General features: G+C 44.3%; 1 protein-coding gene across 1 annotated transcript; it reads right to left on the bottom strand.

The window, feature by feature from the left end:
* Positions 1–13,584: 13,584 nt before the first annotated feature.
* Positions 13,585–21,648, bottom strand: LOC121547534 (AP-4 complex accessory subunit Tepsin). Its single transcript, XM_045209781.1, has 13 exons — positions 21,573–21,648; positions 21,073–21,145; positions 20,841–20,932; positions 20,543–20,636; positions 20,342–20,409; positions 20,160–20,241; positions 17,069–17,140; positions 16,751–16,939; positions 16,291–16,480; positions 16,065–16,178; positions 15,863–15,941; positions 15,609–15,743; positions 13,585–15,434 (listed from the first exon to the last, which is right to left on the bottom strand). The coding sequence occupies exons 1-13, from the start codon at positions 21,609–21,611 to the stop codon at positions 14,709–14,711; spliced, it is 1,953 nt and encodes a 650-aa protein (XP_045065716.1). The 5' UTR covers positions 21,612–21,648; the 3' UTR covers positions 13,585–14,708.
* Between the last annotated feature and the right edge of the window lie 1,721 nt (positions 21,649–23,369).

Below are 23,369 nucleotides of genomic sequence, written 5' to 3'. Positions count from 1 at the left end.
ATATAACTTTTTGTGTTTGGAGGACAAAGAATGCTGAGTTGCATCCAAAGAACACCATACCTACTGTGAAGCATGGGGGTGGAAACATCATGCTTTGGGGCTGTTTTTCTGCAAAGGGACCAAGACGACCGATCCGTGTAAAGGAAAGAATGAATGTATCGTGAGATTTTGAGTGAAAACCTCCTTCCATCAGCAAGGGCATTGAAGATGAAACGTGGCTGGGTCTTTCAGCATGACAATGATCCCAAACACACCGCCCGGGCAACGAAGGAGTGGCTTCGTAAGAAGCATTTCAAGGTCCTGGAGTGGCCTAGCCAGTCTCCAGATCTCAACCCCATAGAAAATCTTTGGAGGGAGTTGAAAGTCCGTGTTGCCCAGTGACAGCCCCAAAACATCACTGCTCTAGAGGAGATCTGCATGGAGGAATGGGCCAAAATACCAGCAACAGTGTGTGAAAACCTTGTGAAGACTTACAGAAAACGTTTGACCTGTGTCATTGCCAACAAAGGGTATATAACAAAGTATTGAGAAACTTTTGTTATTGACCAAATACTTATTTTCCACCATAATTTGCAAATAAATTCATTAAAAATCCTATAATGTGATTTTCTGGATTTTTTTTCTCATTTTGTCTGTCATAGTTGACGTGTACCTATGATGAAAATTACAGGCCTCATCTTTTTAAGTGGGAGAACTTGCACAATTGGTGGCTGACTAAATACTTTTTTTCCCCACTGTATGAAGCAAATCTAAAATCAAGCTTTATTCATACAGCACATTTCAGACATGGAATGCAATGTGCTTTACAAAAAAAAAAAAAAAGCTGAAATATTTACTACACAACAAATATAAGATAAAATAAAAGAATGACGCAAACTGAACAACTAAAAAAGCATCCCAAGGAAAAGCAAAGCTAAAAAGGTGTGTTTTAAGATCTATTTTAAGTATGTCCACAGTTTTGGCCCCCCTCAGGTTCTCTGGCAGGCTATTCCAGAGGCTGAGGGCATAATAACTAAAGGCTGCCTCTCCATGCCTCTTGGTCCTAGGCTTTGGGATAGTTAAAAGACCAGTGCCAGAGGACCTGAGGGACCTACTGGGTACATAACTTAACTTAAAAGCATTTGTGACATCTATTGGGGTGCACAATCGTGGATTGATTTAAAAACCAATAGAATAATCTTAAAATTAATTCTAAAACTCACAGGAAGCCAGTGCACAGACCTTAAAACCCATGTAATGTGTGCTCTCCCTCTGGTCTTGGTCAGTACCAGTGCTGCAGCATTCTGTATGTTTTGCAGTTGACCAATGGCTTTCTTGGGTAGACCAGACAGGAGAGCATTACAGTAGTCAAGCCTGCTTGTAATAAAAGCATGGATGAGTCTCTCTGTATAAGCCTGAGAGAGAAACGGCCACAACTTGGCAATGTTCCTCAGGTGGTAAAAAGCTATTTTGGTCACATTGCTAATGTGTGAATCGAAATATAGTTCAGAATCTAAAATAACACCTAGGTTTTTTACCTGGTGTTTTATCTTTATTGCCTGTGAATTAAAATGTGCGGCTATATTCTCTCTCTGTGCTTTGGCTCCAACAATAAGTACCTCAGTATTTAAATCACTAATACAGTCTAATAATTTATCCGTGGCGCTGAAATCCTCTGGAGACACAGAAATGTAAAGTTGTGTATCGTCTGCGTAGCAGTGAAAATCAATGCTGTGCTTTCTGATAAACCAAATAGTACCGGACCCAAAATCTAACCTTGTGGAACACCACATGTGATATGTATTTTCTCTGAGTTATGTTCACCAAGGGTGACAAAAAATATCTTGACCGGTTAAATAGGTCCTAAACTGAGGCCAACCCACCTCCCCAGTTTTCTTTAGGACATCATAGTCAACAGTGTTGATTGCAGCACTTAAATCTAAGAGTACAAGGACAGAGAGCTGTTTGGCATCTGTGTTGGTTCTAAGATCATTTACCACTTTAAATAAGGCTGTCTCTGTGCTGTGGTTTGGCACGAAAACCAGATTAGAATTTTTCAAAAATACAGTTGGCACTTAAAAAAACATTTAGCTGTTTGAACACCAATTTCTCCAGAATTTTGCTTAAGAATGGAAGGTTGGAGATGAGCCAAAAATTGCTAAGAGCTGAAAAAAATAGATTACTTTTCTTCAGAAGGGTTTCACCATAGCAGTTTTTAGTGCAGTGGGGAAAGTGCCTGTGAACAGGGAGTGATTAACAATAGCTTACACTTCTTCAGATATGCAATTAAAAACTGTTTTAAGCAAGCACATGGACTTGCAAGGTGCACATTGTTATATTAGCAGAACACTGCTTCTATGGTATTATGTAAAGGGTTGTTTATTCTACATGAACCTGTTACTACATTTGAAAGTTATAAAAAAAACTTAGTTTAGAATATCTACATCAATTGCATTCTTCTCATATTACTCTGTAGGCTATTGACTTTTCTCCGGCATCTCATCATACAACCGCCTGTAGTTATTGAACTCAACCTGCAGGAGGTTTGTTTGTTGTGATTGAGTCAGGGGAAACAGTTTCGGGCAAGGTTCTGACAGATGAAGAAAGAAGAAACACCCATATCAAACCACACCCCCAAGCCAACTGATGTTTGTTTGGCTTCTGTTATGGCCGCCAGCATTTCTTGAGGAGCAAGCCAAAAAATGAGGCCAAATCAGTGGGTGCAGTTCCTCTTTTTAAAAAAAACGCACCTCAAACTTGTATTTCAAACAGACTTGCTATTTACTCATAGAGGAACATGTCATCCTCCTGAGCAGGTTGAGCTGGCCAATCAGCAGTTTAATCGCATGAATAGTTTTAATGACCGGTATATGCCCACACCATTATGTTGTTGGGGTACGCCCACACCATTACAACACAGAGAAGCTGCTTTTTAACATAGTTAATTAAACATTTTCGGAAGGAAAACTAATTCACTCATATTGTAATTAATTATAAGTAATATTTCATAGAAATCTGGAAAAACTGGACAGTTACTTTTAATGAACTGTGTACACCTCAATGTCTTATATGTATAGACATAAAAACGGAACTCTACATTGTTTGTGTTCATAGGCAAATATAGGTAATTAAATAAATAGAATAGTGTGTTGTTTTGAGTCTCAAATAGGTTTCACAGTCTTACTTTATAAAGGCACGCGGAATGGGCGGGGCTTGGGAGACAGGCGGTTCTACCTAGCTCTGGGCTGTTCTGTAGTCTCAAAAGGGAAAGTGCCCTCGTCAGAACTTAAAATGACGAGTCAACCCTGCCGCTACTGATTTCATCTGGACCATAATGAATGCTAATTGTTATGTAGTGTTTGGTACAGTGCCTTGCAAAAGTATTCATCCCCCTTTTGGCGTTTTTCCTATTTTGTTGCATTACAACCTGTAATTTAAATGGATTTTTATTTGGATTTCATGTAATGGACATACAGAACATAGTCCAAATTGGTGAAGTGAAATGAAAAAATTAACTTGTTTCAAATAATTCTAAAAAATAAATAACGGAAAAGTGGTGCGTGCATATGTATTCACCCCCTTTGCTATGAAGCCCCTAAATAAGATCTGGTGCAACCAATTACCTTCAGAAGTCATTGAATTAGTTAAATAAAGTCCACCTGTGTGCAATCTTAGTGTCACATGATCTCAGTATATATACACACCTGTTCTGAAAGGCCCCAGAGTCTGCAACACCACTAAGCAAGGGGCACCACCAAGCAAGCGGCACCATGAAGACCAATGAGCTCTCCAAACAGTTCAGGGACAAAGTTGTGGAGAAGTACAGATCAGGGTTGGGTTATGAAAAAATATCTGAAACTTTGAACATCCCACGGAGCACCATTAAATCTATTATAAAAAAATTGAAAGAATATGGCACCACAACAAACCTGCCAAGAGAGAACCGCCCACAAAAACTCACGGACCAGGCAAGGAGGGCATTAATCAGAGGCAACAAAGACACCAAAGATAACCCTGAAGGAGCTGCAAAGCTCCACAGCGGAGATTGGAGTATCTGTCCATAGGACCACTTTAAGCCGTACACTCCGCAGAGCTGGGCTTTACAGAAGAGTGGCCAGAAAAAAGCCATTGCTTAAAGAAAAAAAATAAGCAAACACGTTTGGTGTTCGCCAAAAGGCATGTGGGAGACTCCCCAAACATATGGAAGAAGGTACTCTGGTCAGATGAGACTAAAATTGAGCTTTTTGGCCATCAAGGAAAACGCTATGTCTGGTGCAAACCCAACACCTCTCATCACCCCGAGAACACCATCCCCCACAGTGAAGCATGGTGGTGGCAGCATCATGCTGTGGGATGTTTTTCATTGGCAGGGACTGGGAAACTGGTCAGAATTGAAGGAATGATGGATGGCGCTAAATACAGGGACATTCTTGAGGGAAACCTGTTTCAGTCTTCCAGAGATTTGAGACTGGGACGGAGGTTCACCTTCCAGCAGGACAATGACCCTAAGCATACAGCTAAAGCAACAATCGAGTGGTTTAAGGGGAAACATTGAAATGTCTTGGAATGGCCTAGTCAAAGCCCAGACCTCAATCCAATTGAGAATCTTTGGTATGACTTAAAGATTGCTGTACACCAGCGGAACCCATCCAACTTGAAGGAGCTGGAGCAGTTTTGCCTTGAAGAATGGGCAAGAATCCCAGTGGCTTGATGTGCCAAGCTTATGGAGACATACCCCAAGAGACTTGCAGCTGTGATTGGGGGGTTAATAGTTATGCACACTCAAGTTCAGTTTGTCTTATTTCTTGTTAGTTTAACACAAAAAAAAATGTTGCATCTTCAAAGTGGTAGGAATGTTGTGTAAATCAAATGATACAAACCCCCCCAAAAATCTATTTTAATTCCAGGTTGTAAGGCAACAAAATAGGAAAAATGCTAAGGGGGGTGAATACTTTCGCAAGCCACTGTAAATATTTGGAAGTTGAAAGAGAAAAGTAAACGTGCATATTTCACCATGACAGCGTCATAACTTCCCCTTCCTACCTTGACTCCTTCCTAAGGTAAGTTCACCTTCTTTGACTGCATTCCTTGTTGTTTTTCTCCTTTACATTGCTTTTGTTTTGTGTTAGTTTTAGGCTGATATGGTCAAAGTTACTAAATCAGAGAAAACAAATCACATTTATGCAACATTCATATTCATAGCTTCATTCAATCATAAGCATATTCCTAGGTTACTGGAAACCCGAAGTTGAATTGCATAGAATTCTAGGTATGGCAGAAATTAGCGTTTTCACCAGTTGCTGACAGGTGTATAAAATCGAGCACCCAGCCATGCAATCTCCATAGACAAACATTGGCAGTAGAATGGCCTTACTGAAGAGCTCAGTGACTTTCAACGTGGCACCGTCATAGGATGCCACCTTTCCAACAAGTCAGTTGTCAAATGTCTGCCCTGCTAGAGCTGCCCTGTCAACTGTAAGTGCTGATCTCCATTATAAAAAGCATCTAGACATTATCTCACATTTCATTTAGACTAAAATTTAGTTTTCAACAGCGGAGATTTGTATAAACCTTGCTGTCTGTCATTTGCAACATTGTTTCAATATTCAAATTCGATCTCCAGCTGTCCCATAGTAATGAACGTGTAGGGGTTGGGAGTCGGGACGACACAGACAGGCAGGCAGCATCTGTCCTCGGTTACAACACTCACTACCGAGTTCCAAACTGCCTCTGGAAGCAATGTCAGCACAAGAACTGTTCGTCAAGAGCTTCATGAAATGGGTTTTCATGGCCGAGCAGCCGCACACAAGCCTAAGTTCACCATTTGCAATGCCAAGTGTTACGTTTGTTCCTTGTATAATGACTAACCGGGGCGTAGGTTTTTACTACTTTTAATAAACAGATACTTCAACTAGCAATCCCCTTGTGGAGCCATGCAAGGCATACTTCAACTCCCCCACCCTCGCATAGCTTGCTGGGTAACGTAGTCTTAATGTTATTAACACATAACAACACATCTTCCTTCCTTTAAAAGAAAACTACTTTTTCTCTGTAACTAAACGTCACATATCAAATCTCACATTTGTTTTCTCAACCTGCATAACATGCAATTTTCAGTAACATATTTCTTTCCCTTTTATACATTTTTTTTTTTTTTTTACATCGCTCTCATCACTTAAGAGGCAATACACATATTTTGAGTGTTTGTTTTTTCAACTAAATGCAGTCTCTGTCCAACAATACTCTATTGTGACTCTATTTGTTTTCACATAAACAAAAACATTCAGTCCAGGTGCCCATTTGTGTTTTTGTTGTTGCAATTCTCAATTAGCCTTTCAGGGGCTCTGACAGTCATTTTTGGTCGTTCTGCTGAAGTCCTTACTGAAGCAGTTGGACAGCGTTCGTTGTCAGTCAGGGTGTTCTGACTGAATTGTCCATTGCTAAAGGCATTTGACGCTTCAGCAGTATCCTCCTGATGATCCTCAATCCCTTGAGTGAATGGCTGAAGCCTTAGATCCACTCCGTTTCGTCTCAGTTGTGATCCATGCTCCGTTTGGATCTCATAGGATCGCGGTGCAACTTCTCTCTGCACGCACCCTGCTGCATCCAGGTTCCTGTAGTGATGTCTCGGAGTCGTACATGATCTCCAGGTTTCAGTTCAGGTAAGTGTCTTGCACTTTTGTCGTGTCGCTGTGTTTGTCTTTCTGTTTTTCCTTTGCGAGTTTGACTTTGTGAGCACCTCTCGGTATTAGCAAGACCTCATGGATGGGTAGGTTGGTTCTGATGCGACATCCCATCAACATTTGTGCAGGTGAAAGTCCGTTCTGCAGCGGTGCGCTGCGGTAGATCATAAGATTTTTTAGGAAGTCCTCCTTTCCATCATGTGCCTTTTTCATCAGACCTTTGACAATTTTGTCTGAACTCTCTGCTAAGCTGTTGGACCTTGGGTAGTTGGGGCTGGAGGTGTTGTGTCGGAATCCCCAGTCGTTAGCGAACGATCGGAATTCAGAACCTGAGAACTGCAGGCCATTATTGGAGTACAGTTCAGATGCAACCCCATGTCTTGCGAAGACTGATTTCAGGTAGGTGATTACAGCTTTGCTGAAGGTAGATGGTAGTGTTGCTACTTCAGGGTAGTTTGAGTAGTAGTCGGTAACAACAATGTGACTTTTGCCATTGCAGTCAAAAAGGTCAACTCCAACTTTGTAGAAGGGTCGGTTGGGTACTGGATGAGGCATTAAATCAAATCAAATTTTATTGGTCACATGCGCCGAATACAACAGGTGCAGACATTACAGTGAAATGCTTACTTACAGCCCTTAACCAACAGTGCATTTATTTTTAACAAAAAAAGTAAAAATAAAACAACAACAAAAAAAGTGTTGAGAAAAAAAGAGCAGAAGTAAAATAAAATAACAGTAGGGAGGTTATATATACAGGGGGGTACCGGTGCAGAGTCAATGTGCGGGGGCACCGGCTAGTTGAAGTAATATGTACATGTGGGTAGAGTTAAAGTGACTATGCATAAATAATTAACAGAGTAGCAGCAGCGTAAAAAGGATGGTCCGGGTAGCCATGATTAGCTGTTCAGGAGTCTTATGGATTGGGGGTAGAAGCTGTTGAGAAGTATTTTGGACCTAGACTTGGCACTCCGGTACCGCTTGCCGTGCGGTAGCAGGGAGAACAGTCTATGACTAGGGTGGCTGGAGTCTTTGACAATTTTGAGGGCCTTCCTTTGACACCGCCTGGTATAGAGGTCCTGGATGGCAGGAAGCTTGGCCCCAGTGATGTACTGGGCCGTACGCACTACCCTCTGTAGTGCCTTGCGGTCGGAGGCCAAGCAGGTGCCATACCAGGCGGTGATGCAACCAGTCAGGATGCTCTCGATGGTGCAGCTGTAGAATTTTTTGAGGATCTGAGGACCCATGCCAAATCTTTTCAGTCTCCTGAGGGGGAATAGGCTTTGTCGTGCCCTCTTCACGACTGTCTTGGTGTGTTTGGACCATGATAGTTCGTTGGTGATGTGGACACCAAGGAACTTGAAGCTCTCAACCTGTTCCACTACAGCCCCGTCGATGAGAATGGGGGCGTGCTCAGTCCTCTTTTTTTCCTGTAGTCCACAATCATCTCCTTTGTCTTGGTCACGTTGAGGGAGAGGTTGTTGTCCTGGCACCACACGGCCAGGTCTCTGACCTCCTCCCTATAGGCTGTCTCATCGTTGTCGGTGATCAGGCCTACCACTGTTGTGTCGTCGGCAAACTTAATGATGGTGTTGGAGTCGTGCCTGGTCATGCAGTCATGGGTGAACAGAGAGTACAGGAGGGGGACTGAGCACGCACCCCTGAGGGGCCCCCGTGTTGAGGATCAGTGTGGCAGATGTGTTGTTACCTACCCTTACCACCTGGGGGCGGCCCGTCAGGAAGTCCAGGATCCAGTTGCAGAGGGAGGTGTTTAGTCCCAGGATCCTTAGCTTAGTGATGAGCTTAGAGGGCACTATGGTGTTGAATGCTGAGCTGTAGTCAATGAATAGCATTCTCACGTAGGTGTTCCTCTTGTCCAGGTGGGAAAGGAATGTGTGGAGTGCAATAGAGATTGCATCATCAATGTAGAACTGTTGGGGCGGTATGCAAATTGGAGTGGGTCTAGGGTTTCTGGGATAATGCTGTTGATGTGAGCCATGACCAGCCTTTCAAAGCACTTCATAGCTACAGACGTCAGCTCTGCTTGCTGCTTTAGCCTGTAGGTCAAACACAGTTCCCATGAAGCAGTGGTCTGGCTGATTTCCTGGTTCATTCTTGGCCAGTACATTACTTCTCGTGCTCGTCGTTGCATTTTTCCTCACCCAAGTGGCCCTCGTGTATTTTCTGTAGCATTTCTTTGCGTAGTGTCATGGGAATGACAATCTTGTTGCCTTTGAACACAATGTCATCCACGACGGTGAGCTCTGCTCTGCACATCCAGTAATCCTGTATTCTCCTTGGACAGTTGTTTTTCTGTGCAGGCCATCCTATCAGTATTGTTTCTTTCAACTCTGTCATTGTTTGGTCAGCTGCGGTCTCTCTTTTGATCTGCTCCATTCTCTCAGAAGACACAAGAAGTGATACAACGATCATGTCGACGTAGGCCTGAATCTCAGTGTTTTTCTGTGTGTCGGCGCTCTCTTTCCTGTCGACTGCTCGAGAAAGAGTGTTGGCTGCGAACTTTTACTTTCCCAGCGTGTAGATCAACTTCACATCATACTTTTTCAGTCTGATCAACATTGTCTGGATTCTCATTGGACAATCATTCAGTGGCTTAGACATGATTGACACCAATGGTTTGTGGTCAGTTTCTACTTGGAAGGCTTGTCCGTAGACGTATTGGTGAAACCTTTCGCACGCGTATGTGCTCGCCAGTAGTACTTTCTCTATTTGTGCATACCTTGTTGACGCATAAGCGACAAGTTGCCATGTGTCGTCATGCTGTTGCAGAAGAACTGCTCCCAGGCCAAACTGTGATGTGTCTGCAGAAATCCTTGTGCTTTTCTCTGGATCATAGAACCTGAGCACTGGCTCTTCTGTGATTGTCTTCTTCAGGTTTTTGATGCCGTTTTCCTGCTCATGGGACCATTCCCATTCGTTTTTCTGTTCCAGAAGACATCCGAGTAATTTTGTCATTAGTACATATTTTGTGTTCTCCAGGTAAACATCAGTGACCCTCAAACACGTCCTTGTACTCAGCCAGTAGTGATTCTTGGTCATTTTCAGTCTTATGTCACTCTTTTCACCAAATTGAGCTTTTCACATGCACTGATTCCTAGGATAGGCTGTACACTCTTTTCCATGATCAGCAGATGTGCTTTGAACTGTTTTCCTTTGTGCTGTAAAGTTACTATGCAGCTTCCATTGACTGGTACGTTCTCCCCAGTATAACCAGTAACCTTGTTTTCCACAGGATGTATTTTGCTCTTCATTTTCAGTGTTTTGTAGTCATCCAGCGACAACAGGTTTACCTGAGCTCCAGTATCAAGCTTGAATGGTATTATAGGTTAATTCACAGTCAATGGCACAATCCATTCAGCTTTTACTGCATTGCATATTTCCACAGAATCAACAAAGAATTCTTCAGTCTCCTCTTTGACTGTGTGAACCTTTTCTTTGTAGCCTCAGCCTTGCAGCATTTTGAGAAATGATGATTTTTCCCAAAGTTGTTACACGATTTTCCATATGTAGGGCAATTTTTTGGCTTGTGGATAACTCCACATTTTCAAATTCACACGTTTTGCTCATTGTGTTCAGCTCAGCCAAGTACTGGTCAAAACGGACTCCCTGTTTCTGATCATGAGAGAGAAACTTGTATCTCTCAAACGTGATGTTCTGGCTTGGTACAAAGTACTCCTCAAATTTAGCCATGAGCACAGTCAATGTCAAGTTTGCCTCATCTATCTGAAAGCTATTGTAAATGTCCAATGCATCCTCTCCGATAACATGCAGAAAAATGGAATCTCCCCCTGCTCGACTGGCTGCTAGGTAGATATTGAATCTCTGCTTGAAACGTTTCCAATTGTCAGTTAGATTGCCTGTTAACTGCATAGGAGTAGGAGAACTAAGCCTATCCATGACGGGAAACACTCGGGGAACAGGTACAGTTTCAATTTCTCATACTTCGGTAAATTGCTCATCAACTTGCTCGTCAACAGATTCCAATGCAGCCCCGTTCTCGCTGCTGTCACTCTCGCTGCTGCGGCTCGTTGGCATCGCTCTTGCTAGTTAGCATCTTCGACTACTCACGTCACTTGACTTGTGGTAGAATGTTCAATTTTCGTCGCGGAAATTTGCAGAGTTACTCCTTTCTTTTCTCTGTCTCGTCATAGCGACTACCAATCTGACACCATGTTACGTTTGTTCCTTGTATAATGACAAACCGGGGCGTAGGTTTAACTACTTTTAATAAACTGATACTTCAGCTAGCAATCCCCTTGTGGAGCAAGAAATACTTCAACTCCCCCACCCTTGCATAGCTTGCTGGGTAACGTAGTCTTAATGTTAATACACAACACACCAAGCGTCAGCTGGAGTGGTGTAAAGCTTGCCGCCATTCGACTCTGGAGCAGTGGAAACGCGTTCTCTGGAGTGATGAATCATGCTTGACCATCTGGCAGTCTGACTGATAAATCTGGGTTTGGCGGATGCCAGGAGAACGCTACCTGCCCCAATGCATAGTGCCAACTGTAAAGTTTGGTGGAGGAGGAATACTGGTCTGGGGCTGTTTATCATAGTTCGGGCTAGGCCCTTTAGTTCCAGTGAAGGGAAATCTTAATGTTACAGCATACAATGACATTCTAAACGATTCTGTGCTTCCAACTTTGGGGAAGGCCCTTTCCTGTTTCAGCATGACAATGCCCCCGTGCACAAAGCGAGTTCCATACAGAAATGGTTTGTCGAGATCGGTGTGGAAGAACTTGACTGGCCTACACAGAGCCCTGACCTCAACCCCATCGAACACCTTTGGGATGAATTGGAACGCCGACTGCAAGCCAGGCCTAGTCGCCCAACATCAGTGCCCGACCTCACTAATGCTCTTGTGGCTGAATGGAAATTTGTACATCGCTCTGGATAAGAGCGTCTGCTAAATGACTTAAATGTAAATGTAAGTCCCCGCAGCAATGTTCCAACATCTAGTGGAAAGCCTTCCCAGAAGAGTGGAGGCTGTTATAGCAGCAAAGGGGGGACCAACTCCATGTGGTCCTCTGTAGCTCAATTGGTAGAGCATGGCGCTTGTAACGCCAGGGTAGTGGGTTCGATCCCCGGGACCACCCATACGTAAAAATGTATGCACGCATGACTGTAAGTCGCTTTGGATAAAAGCATCTGCTAAATGGCATATTATATTATATTATTATATATTAATACCCATGATTTTGGAATGAGATGTTCGACGACCAGATGCCCACATACTTTTGGTCATGTAGTGTATCTGAGATGAGTGGATAAATAGAACATTGTTTTCTCCCTTGTGGATATACTCCTTTAAACTGAGGCATTTTAACTTGGAGCTTTTAGCACTACCAAGGGACTTCAGTATAAAGGACGCTGACTTGGACTCGAATGCTAGGGACTTGGGACTCGAGGTTTAGTGATTTGACTACATCACTGCCCAGAGGGGTCTGAGATGAAGACAACTCTGACAGATCGGTCCATGGGCAAAGAATATCTGCGTCTGAAATGGTGCACTATCACAGCTGTCAAACTCATTCTAAAGAGGAGGAGTGTCTGTGGGATGTCCCAAGGATCCCGTTTAGACTTGTCCATAGTGACACCTGTTATTCTTGTAGTGCAGGGATGTGTTTTTGTCCTAACTCAGCCCCCTTCGTGCACATGGCAAAGTTTAACCACATGAGACAACTCCGTGCTGACTGACAGGTCCAGTTTTGGCAAATACTACATGCATTTTTAGGTTGGGCCCTAATTTATGTGCTTTCTGTCACCTGGAGCTGCATGGCAAATGGTCCGGGAACACAAGAAAAGCATAAAGGACAATGCCAAAGGACTAGTCAGCCCTTCCACCTCTGAGAGGCCAACATGTAAATCTCTCTGTTACAGTATCCAGAGGACTGACTAATGAATGTGATAGAATAATACTATAGTATCCATGTATGGTATCTATCTGAAACTTGTTCACTGAGGATAACTCTGATGCTATCTACAGTGCATTTGGAAAGTATTCTGACCCCTTGACTTTTTCCACATTTTGTTACGTTACAGCCTTATTCTACAATGGATTAAATAGTTTTTTTCCCCCCTCATCAATCTACACACAATACCCCATAATGACAAAGCAAAAACAGGTTTTTAGAAAATGTTGCAAATGTATTCAAAATAAAAAACTGAAATAACATTTACATAAGTATTCAGACCCTTTACTCAGTACTTTGTTGAAGCACCTTTGGCAGCGATTACAGCCTCGAGTCTTCTTGGGTATTACATTTACAGTTTAGTCATTTAGCAGACGCTCTTATCCAGAGCGACTTACAGTTAGTGAGTGCATACATTTTCATACTGCCCCCCCGTGGGAAACAAACCCACAACCCTGGCGTTGCAAGCGCCATGCTCTACCAACTGAGCTACAGGGGACTATGCTACAAGCTTGGCACACCTGTATTTGGGGAGTTTCTCCCATTCTTCTCTGCAGATCCTCTCAAGCTCTGTCAGGTTGGATGGGGAGCGCCGCTGCACAGCTATTTTCAGGTCTCTCCAGAGATGTTCGATTGTGTTCAAGTCCAGGCTCTGGCTGGGCCACTTATGGACATTCAGAGACTTGTCCTGAAGCCACTCCTGCGTTGTCTTGGCTGTGTGCTTAGGGTCGTTGTCTTGTTGGAAGGTGAACCTTTGCCCCAGTCTGAGGTCCTGAGCGCTCTGGAGCAGGTTTTCATCAAGGATCTCTCTGTACTTTGCTCCGTTCATCTTTCCTTCGATCCTGACTAGTCTCCCAGTCCCTGCCTCTGAAAAACATGATGCCACCACCATGCTAAACTGTAGGGATGGTGCCAGGTTTCCTCCAGACGTGACGCTTGGCATTCAGACCAAAGAGTTTCATCACATCAGAGAATCTTGTTTCTCATGGTCTGAGAGTCCTTTAGGTGCAACATATCGAATGCACTGTATATATGTATGTATGATCTCTGTGGTAACTTGTATATCTGTACAGGGTTAACTCTAAATTACTCTATGCAAAGGGTTTTTAATATCCTCTCAGGAATTCTGTGTTATTTACATTGGTCTCATCCCCCACACAAGCCTTTAGATGCTGTAACACCCTGTGGAGATTGGGCCTTGGTGGTCAGGTTATTGTAAACTTGGTATCGTTTGATTGATCAATGGTGGTTGGTTTTGGGTTGAAAGAGTTACACCTTCAATGTGATACATTTAATTAAATGTCTTTGTTCTCTCTTATCCTGTCTCCAATCCATGGAGGAAGGTTGTATGACCATTCTCATTTCCTAGGCCTCTAGGCATCTCTTTGTTCATGCTTTGTCTTGTAAGTTAACCTTAGAATCTATATGCTTGGAATAATGCCTTGTAATGCTTGTAAAGCTTTATGCCTTGTATGATTAAATATCTGCCTTTGATATAGACAATTATCAAACCAATTCCTGCTAGTCAACTCATTGCCTAATGCTTGCTTGTATATTTTAATTATCTTTATGGAGTCAGAAACATTTTAATAGGCTAATTGCTTAGTTTTATTATGAGTCGCATGTGAGGTATATATAAAATATTACTTCACTACACACTCTACAACCAGTCCCATTCCTATTCAACAGGAGAACTAAAACACTGGTGAAATAACACATACAATGTTTATATTTGCGGTAGTAATAAGTGCACCAAGTGACAGAGAACTGTTACTCTGTAACATAAAATCCTTGAAGTGCAAAATCCAAACCAAATGATATTTTGAACGACCTGAGTCAAAGCAACTGTTCTGAATAACCTGAACTAGCGCATGAAAATTACCTCCACTTTTGCAAAACATAACTCTGCAAACTGAACATACTGCAGGCATTCTGTGTAGAGGTTTTTTCCCTTTGGGGATTATTGTGGATCTGAAGTTAAGATTACAACTCAGAGCTCACTACAAACCAGTGAACACTGTGGACTGGGCTCCCTTGACAAACAGTATAGTCTTTGTTTTAGAGCAGAGATACTTATGGTGACATTATCCTAACCATTACTGTTCAGTGTTCGAGGTCAGAGGTCAAGGAAAGAAAAGGCTGAGGCTGATTGACTGCTGGTGGGCATGAGGTCGCACCTGGGAGTTGTATCACTGTTGTCCTCGAGACAGAGTAGCGGTGTGTTTGTAGGGGTAAAGCTCTCCGTTTCAACACTCAAACGTTCCCTCCTGTCTCTATTTTCCGCCTCAGGCTGCATGTCTCCATTCCTCTCTGTAAGGGTTGATGGGCACACAGACTTCCCTCTGGTCACCAGCTCCATGCCACTGAACAAAGAGAGTCTGCCCCCACAGGGCTGCTCGGTCTGGGGGTGCATGACTCGGATGGGGTCCCTCTCTGTCTGGAGCTCTGGGTCTTTAACTGTAAGATCTGAGGTGAGCTGGGTCTCACCAGTCCTGAACCCAGTCTGACTTTCCACAAATTCTTCATCCTGAGTAGCAGACCTCTCCTCCTCATCATCATGGTTGTCATTTAGTAACCTCTCAGATGTATCTCTTTGGGCCCAGCCCAGGTCAGGTAGGGGAGGGGGGTGAGTTCGACTCCCACGTAAGGGCTCAGGGTCCCTCACTCTGTGACGGTTAAGGACCGTGATGTCACATGGGTGTGTTGGCAGTAGAAGTGCGGGACTTGTGAGAGTAGGGGGCTTTTTTTCAGAGGAGGAGGAAAGAACACTACTGGCTGCTGCTACATTACGTCTGGCACCACTGATTGGCTGGCCCATCAGAGCCTCAAACTGACGAAGGATCTGAAAGGCAAAACCATTCTTCTTTACAATGCAAAACTAAATATGTGCTCAGTCAACCATCATCGTAGATCATCATCTTAGATTTTAACACCAAGGCTACTCCCATGCTCCCTCTCTGGTGTTACCTTATTTAATATTATAAAAGGTAATAACTAGATTGTTATTATGTGTTACCTTGGTGGCCTTGTTGGCTACAGCCCCTGGGGGTCCCTCACTCAGATGGGCCAGCCTCCTCTGGGTCGCCCCGAAGATTTGCTCCAGAGACAGCAGATCAGAGATCATGAGACAGGCCACAGCACACAGAGCCCTCTGGGGGGACGAGGGAAACAGCACATTCACACACATTTGATGTTTGAGATTTTATGTTTATTTTTTCAAGAAAAACCTGGTCAAAATAGCAGCATATTCCAACAGTCAATTGACTGTACCATCTGGACAATTTGTGACGGGTCATGCAGTCTGCGAGAGAGCAACTCCACCACCACCTCACAGTTCAGAGTGGAACACCTGGGGACAGAGGAGAGGGAATTAAAACATATCCAAAAAACACTGGACAAAAATCAAGGTGAAGGTAGAGAGGAATAAAGGTTGAATGTTCTAATAAGATGCAATCTATTGGTCGGTACTAACTCCTTGATGAAGTGCTGGCTCTCCTTTCTGGACAGGAAGACCTTGGAGCCCTCAGTCATTCTGCTGATTAGTGCCATCTCCTGGCCACAGTCCCCTAACTGCATGGCCTCCACCCTGACAGAGAAAGATGGATATAGGAAGAAAAAAGGAGACTCGGCATGGTTGACTCATTTCGTATTTTGACGGTGAAGACTTACTATATCATTTAATATATTTTTGGACTCACCGTTCTGAAAGGTCCCCGGAGCTCTCCCTACTGGCTCCCGATTGGCTCCCGGTGCCACATGACTTGCTGCTCCCACCCCCCGAGGCCTGGCTGTGGTCAACGTTCCCCTGAGAGGAGTTGTGGGGGGAGCTATGGCCACTGTCAATCTCCTCCCAGCCCCCGCCCACCTGCCCTGGACACCACTGGGAAACTGAGAGGTGGAAGAGAGAGAAGGAACTGGCCATATGTAATAACAGCCTAATAATAATAATAATAATATGCCATTTAGCAGACGCTTTTATCCAAAGCGACTTACAGTCATGCGTGCATAATTTTTTTTTTTGTGTATGGGTGGTCCCGGGGATCGAACCCACTACCTTGGCGTTACAAGCGCCGTGCTCTACCAGCTGAGCTACAGAGGACCACATGATCTAACCGCAATATAACAGCCAATTTAAAAACACCAACAAACCTCTCTCACCTTTGGGTCTGTGAGGAGGCACAGTGTAGGCACATGCTGGCACTGCCACCTCTACAGGGTCTGAGGGTGCCACCACCGCCCGGTAGTGGTTGTCATGGAGACGGATACCCTGTTGTTCCGTCGGGGGCAGGACGGCACTGGCCACAAACTCAGTAGCCTTGTGGATCTTGTCCATCAGGGTCTCGCCACCTGCCGGAAACAGAAAGCAATATAAGAGACAGACAGGACATGGATTTGACTGGGTGCATTTGAAATGTATTCGAAAAGGGCCACTGAGCCACATGAAACCAAAATGGCGGCCTTGTCGCTATCACCTACTTGTTATCTTCTTCCCTGGGCAGTATCCAAACCCCTGCATTCTGGATCCATGGGCAGACTCCGACCCGATGCCTGGAAGGAAATAGCGAACCTAGACCTTAGCCATCAAAGACAACCATTGTCCCTTTCTCCACTCTCTCTTCCGATCCACTCCCTCTTCCCCCCCGTCTCTTCCTCTCCCTCACTCCTCCCTGCTTCATCTCTTCTCCTCCATCCTCCCTCCATTTTTCTTCCTCAATCTCTCTGTCAGGAGGATTGGGTTAACTTGATTGTAATCAATTCAGTAGCCAGAGGTCTGTCATTAGTAGCAGTATTAGGGCAGAGATAGTGTGTGCCCCAGGGCTCGGTTCTAGGCCCTCTCCTCTTCTCTAAATACACCAAGTCACTCGGCTCCGTCATATCCTCACATGGTGTCTCCTATCATTGCTATGCGGATGACACTCAACTACGTTTCTCTTTCTTCCCTTCTGACACCCAGGTGGAGACACGCATCTCTGCGTGCCTAGCAGATATCTCAGCTTGGATGTCGGCCCACCACCTCAAGCTCAACAAGAAAGAGCTGCTCTTCCTCCCGGGGAAGGCCTGCCCGCTCCAAGTCCTCTCTATCACTGTTGACAACTCAAACGGTGTCCCCCTCCCAGAGTGCAAAGAACCTTGGCGTGACCCTGGACAACACCCTGTCATTCTCTGCAAACATCAAAGCAGTGACTTGCTCCTGCAGGTTCATGCTCTACAACATCTATAGAGTACGACCCTACCTCACACAGGAAGTGGCGCAGGTCCTAATCCAGGCACTTGTCATCTCCCGTCTGCACTACTGCAACTCGCTATTGGCTGGGCTCCCCGCTTGTGCCATCAAACCCCTGCAAATTATCCGGAACGCTGCAGCCTGCCTGGTATTCAATCTTCCCAAGTTCTCCCATGTCATCCCGCTCCTCCGCAGACTCCACTGGCTTCCAGTCAAAGCCTGCATCCACTACAAGACCATGGTACTTGCCTACGGAGCAGCAAGAGGAACTGCCCCTCCCTACCTTCAGGCTATGTTCAAACCCTAAACCCTAGCACTTCGTTCTGCCACCTCTGGTCTCTTGGCCCTCCCACCCCTACGGGAGTGCCCAGTCCAAGCTCTTCTCTGTCCTGGCATCCGAATGGTGGAACCATTGTCCCTACCCATCTTCCAAAAACATCTGAAACCCTACCTCTTCAAAGAGCATCTTAACTAATCCCACAGCACCCCCCTCGCACCACCTCCTCACCCCCCCACTTGACTTTTTTATCCCCCTTACTAGCTCTGACATTGCTGATAGCTACAGTGGGGGGGGGAATAATTTAGTCAGCCACCAATTGTGCAAGTTCTCCCACTTAAAAAGATGAGATAGGCCTGTATTTTCATCATAGGTACATGTCAACTATGACAGACAAATTGAGAAGAAAAAAATCCAGAAAATCACATTGTAGGATTTTTAATGAGTTTATTTGCAAATTATGGTGGAAAATAAGTATTTGGTCACCTACAAACAAGCAAGATTTCTGGCTCTCACAGACCTGTAACTTCTTCTTTAAGAGGCTCCTCTGTCCTCCACTCGTTACCTGTATTAATGGCACCTGTTTGAACTTGTTATCAGTATAAAAGACACCTGTCCACAACCTCAAACAGTCACACTCCAAACTCCACTATGGCTAAGACCAAAGAGCTGTCAAAGGACACCAGAAACAAAAATGTAGACCTGCACCAGGCTGGGAAGACTGAATCTGCAATAGGTAAGCAGCTTGGTTTGAAGAAATCAACTGTGGGAGCAATTATTAGGAAATGGAAGACATACAAGACCACTGATAATCTCCCTCGATCTGGGGCTCCATGCAAGATCTCACCCCGTGGGGTCAAAATGATCACAAGAACGGTGAGCAAAAATCCCAGAACCACACGGGGGACCTAGTGAATGACCTGCAGAGAGCTGGGACCAAAGTAACAAAGCCTACCATCAGTAACACACTACGCCGCCAGGGGACTCAAATCCTGCAGTGCAAGACGTGTCCCACTGCTTAAGCCAGTACATGTCCAGGCCCGTCTGAAGTTTGCTAGAGTGCATTTGGATGATCCAGAAGAGGATTGGGAGAATGTCATATGGTCAGATGAAACCAAAATAGAACTTTTTGGTAAAAACTCAACTCGTCGTGTTTGGAGGACAAAGAATGCTGAGTTGCATCCAAAGAACACCATACCTACTGTGAAGCATGGGGGTGGAAACTTCATGCTTTGGGGCTGTTTTTTCTGCAAAGGGACCAGGACGACTGATCCGTGTAAAGGAAAGAATGAATGGGGCCATGTATCGTGAGATTTTGAGTGAAAACCTCCTTCCATCAGCAAGGGCATTGAAGATGAAATGTGGCTGGGTCTTTCAGCATGACAATGATCCCAAACACACCGCCCGGGCAACGAAGGAGTGGCTTCGTAAGAAGCATTTCAAGGTCCTGGAGTGGCCTAGCCAGTCTCCAGATCTCAACCCCATAGAAAATCTTTGGAGGAGTTGAAAGTCTGTGTTGCCCAGCGACAGCCCCAAAACATCACTGCTCTAGAGGAGATCTGCATGGAGGAATGGGCCAAAATACCAGCAACAGTGTGTGAAAACCTTGTGAAGACTTACAGAAAACGTTTGACCTGTGTCATTGCCAACAAAGGGTATATAACAAAGTATTGAGAAACTTTTGTTATTGACCAAATACTTATTTTCCACCATTATTTGCAAATAAATTCATTAAAAATCCTACAATGTGATTTTCTGGAAAAAATAATCTCATTTTGTCTGTCATAGTTGACGTGTACCTATGATGAAAATTACAGGCCTCTCTCATCTTTTTAAGTGGGAGAACTTGCACAATTGGTGGCTGACTAAATACTTTTTTTCCCCACTGTACTTTATTGAGGAAAAATGTACTTACTATGACTGAGATGTGTGGTTGTCCCACCTAGCTATCTTAAGGTGAATGCACTAACTGTAAATCACTCTGGATAAGCATCTGCTAAATGACTAACATGTAAATGTAAGGTAGACATGCAGAACATGCAATAACAACAATATAATGTACTCACCCATGTTGGGCATGGCTAGTTGGCATGGAGACAAGCTGCTCTGGGGAGAGGCTGTGTCTGTGAAAAGTAACCTGGCTATATCCTGGAGACAGATAAACACAGGATTAGCATTGTGTGTGTGTGTGAGATACAAAGAGGGATAGTGATTGGCTTAGACATTCTCTATCATTATCTTGGCTCACCTGTGCTGTGGCCCTCACTTTCTGATACAGAGCAGTGCCATGGATGGGGTCAGGGGGACCACTGTAAACTGAAGGGGAAAACGCAGATTCAGTATAACACTCATAGCTCTCTGAAATCCTGCTGTCATAAAGAGACAGATGAAATGGAGACAGTGAGATGTGTTAGTGGTCATATCATTATCGGCATGTTCATCATCTCACCTGAGGCCTGCTGGATGAAGGTGGAATTCCGTCTAAGTTCCGTCAGCAAGTGAGGTGATCCGTGGCCACAGAGATGGACGAAGATCTTCAGAACCTGGAAGGACAGAAACGATGGAAAGGGAAGAGGGATAAGGCACAGGAGGAACAGATTAATAGATTACATCATTTATGGTGAAGATGAGCTGCATTCTTCTACATGATTCCTCTTCAGCCTCAGTTAACAAACCATGGTCAAATTCAGTGTTTGGGGGCTTCTTAATGCAGGTGAAAGCCTGCTAACCTGGCTAGCTGAGCTCACCTTTATTTTGACATGGCAGGATTCTACCTGCAGCCTCTCCAACAGGTACTCCAACAGGCACTGACCACACCCAGTGGACTCCTGGGAGATTTCTGCAGGGCCAGGACGGTAAAGGGTGCAAACTTTACAGTCTTTGGGTTGACATTGAAAAGAGGTGAATCTTGCGAAATGATCTTTCATATCAGAACAGTGTATCATCATACAGTGGGAGGTGATGGGGTTAAAAGGATACTTCCGATTTCTTCAAAGAGGTAGCCAGGACAAGGCGATTCATCATCTGCTGTTGCTTTCATCAGAGTGGGAACCTGTGAGGGAGAGAGATCATCAGGCATGGATTGGCCAACAGGTATACCCCAGAATATAACATTTAGCAAGTATTGCCGTCATGTCATATCATCATTTTTGGCTTTATAACAAACAGGGTGGGTCCAGTGTGATATACTGTGGGAATAAATAATATCAACGGACTGTAGAGCTCAAGTCTGGTACAAGTCTAGTCTGATGATGACATACGACATATGATGACCACTAAGCTACCTTAGTGGTTAAGAGCGTTGTGCCAGTCTTATGGTGTGCTAGCATCCTAACGTTAGCTAGGCTGCTGTGATTGTACAGTAAACAGTGGTTCGTAATGGGATATACAAAACGATTTACTGTACCCCTAAAACGTGACATATACACATTATATCAAAATGTTATTTGCACGTTTTTATATTTGTAAATACCACCTACTTTTTGAAGGAAAGCCAGTCGTTCCATGAATGTTGCCATGATTTTGAAATATTGACTAGACGCTGCGTGTCTCTTCTTCTTCTTTGAGGTTTATTGGCAGACTACACTCATAAGGTGTATTGTGCCACCTACTGTACGGGGTAGTAAATCATATAATATTCAAATATGTTTTGAATTAACAATGACCAAAAACACTCACCAAATGCACGCTACTACCCTGAATTTCAAACCCAAGAACTGTACTCCTTCAGTCGGATTTATATGTCTATTCAGATTCCTACACACGCTCAGGAAGCTGGGAGGGGGGGACCTCTTAATTCAGTACTCCCTGTAACATTTCGGCTGTAAAGTTCAGGAAATCCAGAAATCTATTGGCTGCCTTCACAATGATGTCTAGCTTCTTTTATTTTGTATTAGTTTGTCTAGTGCAATTTATAACTTGCTCTATAAACGCAACAAAGTCCACACCGCTCGCATTACATGCTGACCACACCGCACCGGTCGCATGCGCGAGCGTTGAAAAATTAATGTTTACATACATGTTATTCAATCATTGCACCCACACTGCTCGCGCGCTTCTACGAGCGTCTGCGTGGCCAGGAGCTAAAATATAACTCGGTTCTATTTGTGACGCTCAACGCGCTGCAAGTCCTGCCTCTCCCATCTCCTCATTGGTTTTTAGGAGCATATACCCACGTGGGTGATTGAAAGATGAACTGAGGTCCACACTCCAGTCCAGTTGATTGTGTTAATGCACCTTAAAGTTGGTTGCCAACCGCTATATAAAGTCCAAAAAAGAAGAAGAAGAAGAAGAAGCCTGAAGGGAGTGGCGAGCTCAGGAGAGTGAGCGTAACAAGTGCCCATCGATGGTGGTTGGAAGAGCGCGCTTATTTGAAATGGAAAAGCGTTGTGGTAGCTATTGATAAAGAAGAACATCAAGATGCGCTCTGTGGGATGCACTGTTGAGCGTTACATCCTGAGGGGTTCGTGCTGATTGTACGGAGATTGTGACAGCTGGTTAAATGGCGTCCCTTGAGAAGGCAAGAACAAGATGTATGTCAGGAGAAGCGCTGTATTATCATAAGGAGACATATACTTGGAATACGGAGGAGGAATGGAGGGGAAAAGAGAGGCAGAGGAGGTCTAAGAGAGAGGGGGGGGGAAGAGGGTGAGATTGAGTCTGTAAAAAATTGTGAAAAAAGGGAGATGGTTTGTTAAAGAAGAATGGTAGAAAGTATAAGCAGAGTGAGCTGAAGACAGTAGCTGAAATGGAAGTGAATGAGGGTGAAGTATAGGAGGTGGTAGGTGTGGTGAAGTTCTTGGAGTCCAAGGGTCAGGATAAAGATGAGTCTGTGACAGTAGGAGTTAAGTTTTAGGAAAAGGTGGAACCTTGTCTTTTGGCTGATCCATTTGTCGTTTCAGGGTGGGTGAAAACAGAGTTGGGTGCTGTGGAATTGATGAGGGTAACCAGAAGTGGTTTTGTAATAATTGTTTGTGTTTCTGCTCGTCAGAGGGAGCAGGTGCTCCGTGTTAAATGAACGGGGGCAAGAGATGTGAATTGTTTTCCGCTCAAGAAAAGGGTGCCATTGAAAGGAGTGATTACTGGGGTAGCAGTAAATGTAAAAGTTGACCAACTGAAGGGGAAGATTCCCGGTGTTTGTGATGCTCGTCGTTTGGTGCGACGCAGACAGGGTGGCGTGAGTGGTGAAACAGAAGAGTCATTGTCTGTTCTTTTGAGTTTTGATGTTGAGTTGTAGTGTCGAGTCAATGTTGCTAATGATGCTGTTAAACAAAGGA

Source organism: Coregonus clupeaformis, chromosome 31 (assembly GCF_020615455.1).
Source record: "Coregonus clupeaformis isolate EN_2021a chromosome 31, ASM2061545v1, whole genome shotgun sequence".
NCBI lineage: Eukaryota > Metazoa > Chordata > Actinopteri > Salmoniformes > Salmonidae > Coregonus > Coregonus clupeaformis.
The sequence above is the reverse complement of the archived record's forward strand: the minus strand, read 5'-3'. Positions and strand labels throughout refer to the sequence as shown.